The 13,167-nt window shown below is 42.6% G+C and overlaps 1 protein-coding gene across 1 annotated transcript in view; it reads left to right on the forward strand.

Moving 5' to 3' along the window:
- Positions 1-13,167, forward strand: part of HYDIN (HYDIN axonemal central pair apparatus protein) — a 153,736-nt gene that overhangs the window by 120,411 nt on the left and 20,158 nt on the right. The window contains exons 14-17 of the mRNA XM_065898432.1: positions 427-527; positions 2,908-3,043; positions 5,941-6,105; positions 7,499-7,651. Of these exons, the coding sequence (XP_065754504.1) occupies positions 427-527; positions 2,908-3,043; positions 5,941-6,105; positions 7,499-7,651 (555 nt within the window). The remainder of the gene's footprint in view (positions 1-426; positions 528-2,907; positions 3,044-5,940; positions 6,106-7,498; positions 7,652-13,167) is intronic.

A 13,167-nucleotide genomic window follows, 5' to 3' on the forward strand; every position in this document is an offset into this window, starting at 1 on the left:
CCGTAAGAGAAATCTAGCTGTAGTGTTTTATTGGTGTATTGAATTTTCGTAATTTATATAGCCCAGAGTCATAGAGATCAATTTAAATTGCAGTAATTAAAGTTTGTTTGATGTTGCATATCCTTCAGGGCCCTGTTTCCCCTCGTGCAGGTATATGACTCCTTTGATACGACCCCCTTGGAAATCAGCAAACCTATTGTACCAAAAGCCATTTGGTGGTTTCTAACCTGGCCTTTGAAAAAAACTCAGCATGCAGTAACCCCAAAACATAGCTTGTTTAACTAAAAATGTAAAATGCCACACATCCCCTAATAAAGTAGTTAGAAACTGCATTCATTAATGTGGTCCTCCCTTGGCCCCTTTCTCCTCTGTGCGGAGGGAGAGCTGGCCTTTGAGAAGAGCAGTTTTTCACCTTGTTCTTTCCAGGTGACCTTATGCTCCAACACTGTGCAGAAATATGAGCTGGCCTTGGTGGTGGACGTGGAGGGCATCGGGGAAGAAGTGCTGGCGCTCTTAATTACAGCGAGGTATTGCACTCACCTGCTTTCTCTTCCCCAGTCTTCCCTGAGCCGCCAGTAATGGGCTCTTTCTCCAGAAGGCAGCACGCCTACAAGCAGTTCACACTGCGTTTGTTCTGCTTTCCTGGGAGAGGAAGCTAAATCTGATATTTGAGTGACAAAGCTTTAGAACAGCAAATGCACCTTTGGTGGAGATAAGAGGAGGGATGCGTGTGTTTTGCAGTGTTAAGAATAATAGTGCTCTTTAATGGGTCTGACTTGCCGTGTGTATAACTGACAAGGTTTTAGCAGGAAGAGGTGAACAGTTGCTGTTTCTTATTGTTATCTTTAAAGATAGTACCCCAGAGTTCTGCAGCTGAAAGGGTGAGGCTCGCAGCCCTGCAGTGGAAGATCCTGCTCCTGGACTCTGTCATTATGCCTTTAAGGGAGGCTGCAGGCGGCCCCCAAAATGAGGCCCCCGCTAACATCACAAACTCCTCAGAACCGTCACCAACTTGTCTCTCCGTTTTAATAGAGGCAGCAGTGGGCTCTGGAGTCAGGTTAAGATCCTGGCTCTGCCATTTGTGGACTGGGTCTCCTCCACTAAGTTACAGTCTTTCCGAGGGTGGTATGTCACTTACTGATGATGACAGTGATCCTAAATAAAATCGTTGGCCACACTCCTGCCAAAGCAAACAAATACCCAGGTCTGGAACTTGAGAGTGTGTATGAAAATACCATCTGAAGGAAATAGAGAAAGGTACTTACTGAAACTCTGACAGTATTCCAATCCCTAGAATTTAGCACTTCCATGAATCTTAGGAAGATGCGCCTTAAAGAGTATGCAGCCGAACTGGTTGGTGGGGCCATGATAACTGGCACCATTTCCTGTGTCTTGGGTTTGAGTGAAGTCACAGGGCAGCCCTAAAGTAAGGTCAAATTCTGCTTAGTATTCCCTCCGGAGACCTAACTGTTTGTTTAAAAACAGTGAAAACTCTTCCATCTGGTCCTCTCTGTCCCGAAGTTTGACTTTTTGTCTAGTCTTGCGTGTATTTTCTATGTGGGTTTATTCTGATACTTTCCAGCCCCTCTTCCCTGCAGCTCTCAGTAGAAAATCCTGAATTTTTAAGAAAAAGGGGAGGGGTGGTTCTAGGAGGCTATGGGTTTCCTACCATGTATTCTCTGTGACCCAGTCAAATACTATCAGTCCTCTCAGCCACAGTGTTTCAAGTAGTAAAGGATAAGCTTTACCGAAATCATTGGGTCAACTGACAACTTCCACTCTAGCTAAAAATGAACAGTCATCTTGTGCTAAACCCAAACTTTGAGGTCAACAAGACTCTTTCATGTCACTGCTTTTGGTGCAGTCTGTAAGAACTGCTCAGAGACTCTCAACAGAAGAGCTGCTTTTAGAACGTGCTCCCTAAAGTAATTCTCCCAGAGAGCCAGCAGTATGGCTGGCGACACCCACCACCACAGGCTCATCATCTCTTCCCGAGCCATCGTGCGGCTCCGTGCCATACCCTTCATTCACACCGTCTTCTGTGTTTCCCTAAGAAGAGTTAATGATGCTAACATCAATCTCTAAAATTACCTTCATTTTACCTATGAGCAGAACAGGACTCTGGGAGGGAGAGCAGCTTGCTCAAGGCTGTACTTGGTAAGGTCAGTACTTGAACCTGGCTCTGACGGATTCAAACGCTAGCACCCCTCAGCACTGCACTATATTGTCATAGTGCAGTAGGGCAGGGCAGACTTCAAGACTTAACAGACACAGAATAAAACCCAAGTCACCTAGTACTAGGCCAGCTGCACACACAGGCCTTCCACTCCTCCCTGCCTCTCCCCCATCACACCCCCTCTGCACTGAGCAGCACTGTCACAGTGCCAGTTTTGGGTCGAGCAGCTGCCTGAGCCTACTGATCCAAGGTAGCTGTTCTGCATAGGAATTAGAATTATTACCATTAGTTAGGTGGTGTGGGCTGTTGCTAGACTTCGGGGGACTCTGACTGGTCCAAAGTGTCACAGCTAGTCAGGACCTCATGCCGGTGGCATTGGCCCTGTTTGTCATGGAAACAGATCCACAACCCTAAGGAATTTGTGCTGTGGAGTCTCTTTGCCAAAGGAAGGCCAAATATGAAAAACAATGGAAACGTTAGTCATTACCCACAGAAGACAGTGTTTAAGGAGTCCTCCTTCTAGCCCTTTTTTGATTAAAAAGTGGTGATTGGGGGCTTAGGGAGAGGGATGACAGGAGAGAAGATTTGAAAATGATTAATGTAGTTATTAGAGGAAAACTACTGTGTGACAGTGACAAATGTGTTTAACTTGGGACTCTGTGTCCTCCATGTATAAACAAGCTCTCCCTCCATCCTTTTGAATTATTTAATGGACTCCTTCCTTCGAGCAGGTGTATTGTACCTACTCTCCACGTGGTTAATACAGAGGTGAACTTTGGGCGCTGCTTCCTGAAGTATCCATATGAGAAAACGATCCAGCTTGTCAATCATAACAACCTCCCAGGATGCTATCAGGTCCTGCCTCAGGTGAGTTACTCTATCTTTTTTTTTTTTTTTTTTTTCTGGGCCGTACGCGGGCCTCTCAGTGTTGGTGGCCTCTCCCGTTGCGGAGCCCAGGCTCCGGACGCGCAGGCTCAGTGGCCATGGCTCACGGGCCCAGCCGCTCACGCGGCATGTGGGATCTTCCCGGATCGGGGCACGAACCCATGTCCCCTGCATCGGCAGGCGGACTCTTAACCACTGCGCCACCAGGGAAGCCCCTCTATCCCTTTTCAGTGTTGATTTTTCTTCAGTTGGATTCCTTCAGTGAGAAAGAGAAGACCTTTGAAAGAGCCATATTCCTGAGCACATGACTGTGTGTAATTCTAATTTTTAACCGTGGGATAACCTGGAGATGGGGTTATAAAGCTATAGCTGGATTGCCACCTGTATGAGTGAGCAGCTGCAGGTGGAAACAGTTGTTAATTTCCCAGGGTAATTGCCTTCTATAAAGAGGAGAAAGGGTCAATTAGGGCAGCATGCAGAAGTTGCACCTGCAAATTACTGCCTGTGCACTAACCATGCATGGGAAATGAGGCAGAGCTAGAAGTTTTCATTTATGTCTATGGCTGTGACTTGAACAGAATCACTAAGATATGGTAATGCAATATTTATAAATGAACTTGTTTGACCGGAAGGCTAGAGATAATATAGGAAAGAGAAAGGAGGAACTGTTTCTTAATGCTTTATGAAATGGATCTGCCCACATGCCATTACACCTAGCTAGGTGGGAGACTAAGCCATTAAACATAGATGGAAAAAAGATTCAAAAAGATCTGTATAGACTAGAGTAATGAAAGGTGACTAATGAGGGGCACTTTACCAAGGATGAATTTGGGTTTAAAATTCATTTCTGTAAGTAGTACTCTAATAAAAATAAATGCAAAAAATCAAATGGGGGTTTCATTTGGCTGTAAGTTCAAAATAAGTTAAAAGACCAGTGAGGTGACTCCATGGAGCAATGGATAGTGCCATTGGCCTTCCAAAAGACTGGTGTTGAGGCCACAGAACCAAGGCAGGTTTGGGCTGCATCGGAGAAACACAGTGTTCCACAGCTAAAGGAAGGAGAGAGCCACACATCAAAGCGGTGCTGGAATGTTGTCTTCAGATCTTGACAGGGTATTTTTTAATGGCAACTTAAAAAAAAAAAAAGAAGAATTCTGTTTGGAGTAACGAGAATGTCAGTCTCTGTCATCTGGAAATCCAAGTCATATGAGGAACAAGCACAAAGTCTAATCTGGAACAGAGAATTAGCTGGGATGAAATAGTTCCCACTAGTCAAAGGTCTACTGTGTAAAAAAGGGAATTCGAGTCATTCTGTGGGTGTCTCTCAGACAAAACCAGAAGCCACGAATGGGGGTGACAGGAGACAACTTTTCTAACTTTCAAGTGTTCAACAGCCGAACAGGCTCGCCCTGCAGAATGCACGGTCACCTCAAGAACTCAGAGCAGAGCCTGAGTCACCCAGGGTGATAGGGAAGCTGTTTGTACACAGCTGGGCTGGGAAAAGGGTGAGGCACTTGCTTCAAGCACAAAATTTAGGGGAGAGCCAAAACACTCAGTAATCAAGATAGTCTATGATAATGTTTTCATGCTACACTTGAAGAAATCAAAACTAATACAAAAAATCCATGATAAGTAAGATATCAAAATGTTAGATAAAGGTGGAATCAGTATTACTGATTTTCCTTTGGCCTCGGGGTCCAGGAAGGCCGGGCGGAGCACTGCTGCTGAGGGAGGCTGAGTTAGATTAGGCCAAGCTGGACCAGACCAGGTGCGGAAAGACCACGGGGTGTCCCGGACTAGTGAAACGCTCGGTCCTTCCCTCCAGGAGCCGACGCTCTGAGAAGTGTTTCCCAGTTACTCAAGCTTATTCGACCATGGGATTTTTAAAGTTTTATTTGTTGTTGTTGTTGCATAAATGCTTAGTAATATGCTTCAGAACAGGGTTCTTAGGAACGTATGTTCGTAAACAGTGGACAACATTCCTTCATTCATTCACCTAACTCTTTCCCCATTTAAAAAACATGTACTGGGGCTTCCTGGTGGTCCAGTGGTTAAGACTCTGTGCTCCCAATGCAGGGGGCCTGGGTTAGATCCCTGGTCAGGAACTAGATCCTGCATGCCACAACTAAAAAGATCCTGCATGCCACAACTAAGACCCGGCACAGCCAAATAAATAAATATTAAAAAACAAACCAAAAACAAACAAATGTGTATTGAGCATGTATTTTGGGCCAGAAAGTGGGCACATCTTGAGGAGAGACCCAGGTCGTGCCCTAAGAAGTTTCTAGTCCTTGGAGAAGATGGACGCGTTGATAATGCGTGGTGAGGAAAGGGACGGAAGGATGCTCCCTGAGGACAGAGCAAGCGCCCAGACTCTGGGGCACTGGGCATCCCTGGGGGTATAAGGATGAGTGTGCAGGCAGGTCAGAGGGTGTGGGCATTCCAGGAAGAGTAACCACAAGTGCAAAGGGTTGGAGGTGGAAACAGTGTCATGCGTTCAGGAAATGCCAGTGGCCTCTACCAATGAAGCACAAAGGGGTGAAGTGGATGGGGAATAAAGCATGAAGGTGCGGAAGGCCAGTTTTAAGAAATTTGGCCGTGGGAAGCTGTTGCCCTGAACTAACTCACATTGTGGATGATTTCTGCACTTTGCTGGGTTGCACACTTTGCATTTGGGGCCTTATGCACACCTCACTTAGCCAGAGTTCCTTCTGGCTGAATTGGGGTGCTCATCTCCATTCACTTGCTTTAATGATGATTCAATTCTAAAAGCCCTCCACAGACTCAGGACAACGCTTGTTTCAAAATGATCTAACGTGCTGTTGATTTCATACTGAGCCTGGGGCTTGCTTATCCTTCTGGCTTCTCTGTCCCACCAGGTATATCAGGATGCACCAGCTGTGTTGCTGTCTAGTCCCACCCCCTGTGGGGTCATCCCCCCCAACAGCACCGTTCACATACCTCTGGCCCTGGAGACCCAAGTCCTTGGGGAGTACAGGTCCACAGTGTACATCTCGACCTTCGGGAGCCAGGACCCCCCTATGGTGAGAGCCAATTTTCAGAATTGTAGTTATAATTGCCATACTTGCCGGACATTCCAGCCTTCGTATGTAAGGCACTCAACATATTTGCATATCCTCTAGTTGTTGGTAGTTCTAGAGTTTTTCATTTTCACTCTGCAGTGGTAAAATACCAGGGCTGTTACTTCGGGAATCTGTTTGTGGTTACATCTAAAAGTGGTGCTTTATAGCAATTGATTTTTCTCACACACAGAGACACACTTGACCCCTCTCCAGACCTATTAAATCAGAATCTCTGAGGGAAGAGGACCAGCACATCTGTATGTTTAACACCCTCCTCAGTTGTTCCTAGTACAAAGCTGGGTACCCCTAGCTTGCTACATGTGGGCTCTGAGATTGGTTTTACTCACTGCTCACCAGATCTTTTCCTGTAGGTTATTGGATATATATACAACTATATGCTATAACATATTCTATAATTGGACTTATATCCCAAATTAGCCTACTGAAAGTCTTAGTCTTTCTCCAAGCCTGGGAAGAGAGAGACCTGGAAATCTCTCTGCTGCTTGAGCTGAATCGAAGGATGAATCTTGAATCTTGAAGGAAGTTGCCCAACAGACTGTGAATTCCTAGACGTCGGGTTTACTTGGAAGCTGGGTGATGTCAACATACATTTGTTTGAAGTGATTCTGATTGCTCAGAGAGTATAATATACCCAGATTTTGCTTTTATGTCTTCCATATAAGATGCCATAGGTAAGCCACCTGACTTATAAAGCAACATCACTAAGGCAGGCCAACTGAAAGGTGCCACAGTCCAGGTACCCTTCTAGCCAACAGTGTGCCTGCCCTGCACAGATGCAGCACATGAGAGGGTAGCTTGCTGAGCAGGAAGCACTTTATGAAAGAGAAAGACCCCCTTCCTTGGGCAGACACAGTGCCTGGCCGAGGGCACAGGGCAAGGGGAGGAGAGCAAGGTGGGTTTCAGTCCCCAGCCTGCACAACTTTGCTCAGTGGATGGCCCTATCGTGTTGCTAATACAACAGCAGAACTGAGACTCAGTCCAGCCACATCCAGCTCTGAAGTGCTGGTCCTTAACCTCTAAGTGTTCTTGAGGCTGTAGTGCTGGGTGGCATATCAAGGACCATTATTCTGGTTTCCCCTCGGGTGCACGGCTCTGGACTGACCCAGGGAAGTGGATCATTCTTTTAAGGGAGGAATTCCAGGTCTGATCAGCATGGCCATCCCTGTGACCTTTGACTGCAGAGTACCAGGGAGAAGGGATGTCAGTTCTAATAAGCACCCTTTTATGTCCCTGCTTTTTATAAAGGGATGCTTAAAAGCTTCTGTTTTAATTTGATTTTAAAGGCCAGCCATTTTCAGCCATTCCTGTGTTCTTTCTCTTACATGGAACGCAGGTATGTCACTTAAGGAGCATTGGAGAAGGCCCAGTTATCTACGTACATCCCACTCAGGTTGATTTTGGCAATATCTACGTCCTGAAGGACTCCCTCAGGATTCTCAACCTGTCTAACCAGTCCTTAATCCCCGCATTATTCAAGGCATGCATGGTGAGTAGATTGTGGAACTGTCACTGAAAACACAGCTCTGCCTATATGTTAATAGGCAGTGGCCTTATTTTGGCAACATGCCTTTGAAAATGATCACCAGAAGCAGAGATTTAAATGGTTCAACTGCATGGAACTATGTTATTCTCATCCCCACTTCCTCTTTATTATAATCTTTTTGTTGATTTAGAAACACAATATACATGTAGTTTGGTAAACAAGCCAATGTATTGACTATAATCCCAGTTCAGGGAGATGCTTCAGAGATCTCCTTACTGAACTGTTCCTGAGCTCAGCCCCGCACTTCCAGAAAACACTTTTTAAATGTCTCTATAACTGGAAATGCTTCCTTGTATTTAATTTGAAGCCATTTGGCTACAGACTTGTTAGTATGCTTATTCTATTTTTATTCTCTCTTCCTTCTGGCAATATTTTAATGTAGTTTTTAAGGATGTAGGAAATACAACAAGATGGTAGTTTCCAAAAGTAGAAATTAAAGAACACAGCAAAACAAAGATAGATAGAAAAATAGATATAAATTGGTTCTAGAAATGAGTCTATCTTACTTCTGTGTATTTTATAATGACACTTAGATCCACTAGTCTTCTATAAGCTAATTTTTTAAACAGAGATACCAATTTTTTGCAGAATTTAGGAATTTCTAATTCAGTAATTGAAACTATTCTTGATTTTAGAAGAAGTTTTCTAAATTTAAATATAAAATTTAAAATAGTATAGCCTTTCTCCTATTTCCAAATTAATTGACATTTGAATGAGTGCTGACCTTTGGTTTCAGCATTTGTCAGATTTTTTTTTTAATTTAATTTATTTATTTGTTTGTTTTTGGCTGTGTTGGGTCTTCGTTTCTGTGCGAGGGCTTTCTCTAGTTGTGGCGAGCGGGGGCCACTCTTCATCGTGGTGCGCGGGCCTCTCACTGTCGTGGCCTCTCTTGTTGCGGAGCACAAGCTCCAGACGCGCAGGCTCAGTAGTTGTGGCTCACGGGCCTAGTTGCTCCGCGGCATGTGGGATCTTCCCAGACCAGGGCTCGAACCCGTGTCCCCTGCATTGGCAGGCAGATTCTCAGCCACTGTGCCACTGTGTCAGATATTTCGGAAAAATCAATTATTGTTAATTTTATAAAATATCAGAGGGAATAGGATCATAGTTTTCTATCGACTTGTAATGGCTCCTCAGAGTCATTGGTCCCAACTAGGAGCCATTTATCATTATCATTATCATTATATTATCATTTGTCATTACTCCTTGTAAAGACAGTGATTTCCGGTACAGTCACTGCTCTTTTGAACATGCGATTCAGACAGAAGCCCACTCTTGATCTAGTGCCTTGTTGATCTTGTATAATGAATAATGTTGAAAGAAAAATCCTACAGAAAAGGACACCTTCTCTAGTCTTTATCCAATGAGTCGCAGTTGGTGTGTTTGGTGGAAGCATGGGGTATTGCCTAGGAAATGTGGCTTCCGGTCCAGTTTTGTATGTGCAGAGTTCACAGTGGGTAGGAGGAGTCAGCCAACCTGTCTGAGTTGATGAGAGGGGGCATGAGAGGGTCCCAGTGGATTACAGAGGAAGGAGATGGAAAGAAACCACAAGAATACTTACATACAAATACAGCAAGGATTCCCTTCCTCGCTGCCTCCCCTTTCATTTTCAGATATCTCCAGATTTCACAATTTGTGGCAACTTTTGGTACATTTTAAGAAACAAAAGCACATCAAGGATCTGTTGTTTTTTACTAATATAGTATATATATTGAATGACCCATATGGTTGTTAAAATGGGACTTTTTCTTTTCCGTAAAGGTTTTCATGATTCCATCTTTTTTGATTGTTTAATATCATCTTAAAACAGCAAGCTCCAGTTCCAAGGAGACAAAAGTGTGATGTTCTTCCCTCAGTCTCCTCTTGGAAAACTGACGTTTATTGATTTGATTACCTTTATAGCATAAAAGTCATTTCAACTGTATTTCTCATAGGTGAAAATTAAACTCCTTTCATATTTCGGCTGGGATTTTTGATGGATTTCCTAGTAAATACTATGTGTGTTAATATAGAAATTGAATTACACTAACTTAGAAATTAACTACAGTGGAGAAAGAAATTGAAATACCATTTATTAAATTTCAACTTGATATACCATACTGAATCTACAGATTCATCCTTACAGAAATCACTAAACATTAGGAGAGTTTCAGTTGATAGCTGTTTGTTCCCTAACCCCAGTGCTCAGTGCCCCCGTAAGTTGTGGTCAGATAATTATTGCATTTAACTTCTTGCTCACTCAGAAATAAGTAGCGCCAAGGGCACAGTCTTCATTTCTTATGTTATCACTATAAATCCATGTCTGGAAGTTCTTCTCTTTTCTGCTGGGTGCCCTAAAAGGAGGGGTCATTCTCTCCCCTCTTTTGACTGCCAGTCAAAAAGTCCACCCTCCCCAGATGCGGCACCCACTGCCAGCCGTCTGTCATGCTTTGCTTTGGAATGTTTGAAATATCAGCCTCCCCTTGAGGTTTTGAATGGGCCAGCTTACTTGGATTAAGGTGAAGGACTCCAAACAATAGAGTAAGTCACCTCTGGTTTGCGTGGGGTAAAAAATATCAGAATGTGAGAGCAGACCATAGAAAGACCCTTTTGGCAAGAGTGTGTGGGCTCTGCTTGTGCACATGGTGCTCCTGTCGGGATGACAGCAGAAATGAGGGCGAGGATGTGGTCCCTGGCCACCGGGACCTCAGCCCTGGGCTGGAAGATAGATGCCTTCTTTGCATGGGTGCCCCTTGCTAGGTGGAGCAAGTGCATTGCTCAGCACTTGTTTGGAAGCATTTGGAATTCTTTTTCATTTACTCTTGGCTCTAATTCAACCTCAGGTGTACCGTTAACTCGAGAACTTGCGTACAGGCGTCAGTGACACCTTGGGATTCAGCTGGCACTAAAACGTTTTCACAGCGTCCTTTGCCCCTGTGATCTGCAAGAGAGCCCCTTGCAGTTAGGTCTTTATAGAGTTTCCGGGATCCAGGAAGCAGTAATTCTGATGTCTCATTCAAGCAGTTCTTTTTAAACATTTTTTTGGTCATTTGCCATAGAAATACACAGTGATGTGGCATCAAGGGAATCATCAGGCTTTCACATCTCCTTCTGCTCCTAAGCCATTGGGTTATTTTCTTGTGTAAGTAGGGATCCTCCTTTTTATATTTACTTATTTATATGCCTGTCTCCTTCAAGTGACAAGGGTCTCTGCTTTGAATTCCTGACGCATGTTTGTATTAAATCAAGCTTATGTATTGTATTGTTCAAACATTTTACTGCCTTAATTATTTGTATGATAGTTTCTGATATAATTTTATCAAAATCTCCCACTTTTCCATTTCTCCTTGTAATTATGTCAACTTTCACTCCGTATATTTAAAAGCTATGTTGGTAGGTGTATATAAATTCGTGACTTATATATGACAATATATTATTCCTTTTTTCATAGTAATTTGTCCATTTTAGCCCCTATTTATGCTTTTTGACTTAAATTCTATTTTGCCTGATAGAGATAATGCTACATCACCTTTCTTTTAGCTAGCATTTGCATGATATATCTTTTTCATTCCCTTATTTTCAGGATTTTTGGGTATGTATTGGTTTGTTTTGTGTGCTGATTTGTTTAGACTCTCTTAAAACACCACACGACTGAATTTTTTAAATGCTAATGATAGACTCTGTCTTTTAATTGATGAGTACATTAGTTTTCTATTGCTCCTGTAACAAATTTGTTATCTTACAGTTCTGAAGGTCGGTAGTCTAAAATGTGTCTGTAAGGCTGTGTGCCTTTTTGAGACTCTGGAGGAGAATCTACATCCTTGCCTTTGCCAGCTTTGGAGGCCACCTGCGTACCTTGGCTCATGGCTCCTTCCTGCACCTTCAAAGCCAGCAGCAGCATAACATCTTTGCTCTCTGACCTCTGTTTGCATTCTTACTTCTTCTCTGACTGTGACCCTCTTGCCTCCTTCTTATAAGGAACTTTGTGATTACATTGGGACCACACCAGTAATCCAAGATGATCTCTTCGTCTCAAGATCCTTAATCATATCTGAAAGTCCCTTTTGACATGTAAAACAACATATTCACAGATATCAGGGATTAGGATATGGACATCTTTGGAGGGCTATTATTCAATCAACCGTACCAAGACTAACCTTTTAAAATTTATTGTGATTATTGAAATATATGGACTTACTTCTACCATGTCTTTCCTATATACTATACTGTTTTCTTCTTTAGTTTTCTTCTTTTCTGCTTTGTACTGGATTGATAAATTTTCTCCAAGCCCACCTCCAACCACTGCTATCTTATGTACATTTTTCCCATACTCGTTTGGAGGCTATAGATTTTATTTATTTATTTTATTTGTTATTAACCCTAACAAATAAATGTTATCTTTTTCTAACAATAATGAAAGAAATCAGTATCTTGGTCCTCCTCAAGAATAAGACAAGGACCCTATCACACATTTATTATCTCTTAACCTTTCTTCACACCTGTCATTTGTAATTATTGTGTAGAATTTTGGATCTTCTCTTCTTTCCACAAAGTTGCTGAATTTTGTCATTCAGTAACTACTCACTAGTTATCAAAATAGTTTGCGAATTTCTCTTTATTCTTCTTTTATTTCTTGTATCTCTCTGCTTCCTTCTTGGTTTGTATTTCTTCTTGGTGAATTTTATCCCTTTAAGTTCTATGCTAGAGGTTTCATAGTTTATGTATATTTGACTATATCTTGATTTCACCTTCAGTCTTGCATGCTAGTTTAGCTGAGTATAAGAATCTATTTAACAAGGTTTTTTTTCCTTTGTACATTGATCTCTGGCATCAATTGTTGCTGATAAAATTCTGCTGTTAGTCTGATTATTATTCCTTTATTGGTAATTTGTCTTTCTCACTAGTTGCTTTTAAGACTGGGTTTTCATTTTTATTTTCTTAAATTTCTCTTTACTGTATCTGAAGATTTGACCCTTAAATACTGGAAAGTTTTTTGCCATCATCTCTTCAAATGTTTCTTCTCTACCAGTCCTTCTATTTTCTACTCTGAGGAAAACAATACACATATATGCACACGCACACACACACACACACACACACACACGTTTCTGTGCAATTCTACAAGCTTAATTTTATTTCCATCCATATCTTTCATCTCTTCATCCATCTCTTCATCTCTCTGTGGTGCCTCCTCAGTGGTATGTTCCAGTTTCCAAATTCTCTTTTTGGTTTTGGCAAATCAAGTTTATCTTATCTACTTACTTTTTTTATAGTTTTATATAGTTTTTAAAAATACATTTATTTATTTATGCTGCGTTGAGTCTTCGTTGCTGCACGTGGGCTTTCTCTAGTTGTGGAGAGCGGGGGCTACTCTTCATTGCGGTGTGCGGGCTTCTCATTGTGGTGGCTTCTCTTGTTGCAGAGCACGGGCTCTAGGACGTGCGGGCTTCAGTAACTGCAGCACGTGGGCTCAGTAGTTGTGG

Source organism: Phocoena phocoena, chromosome 20, assembly GCF_963924675.1.
Source record: "Phocoena phocoena chromosome 20, mPhoPho1.1, whole genome shotgun sequence".
NCBI classification, from domain to species: Eukaryota; Metazoa; Chordata; class Mammalia; order Artiodactyla; family Phocoenidae; genus Phocoena; species Phocoena phocoena.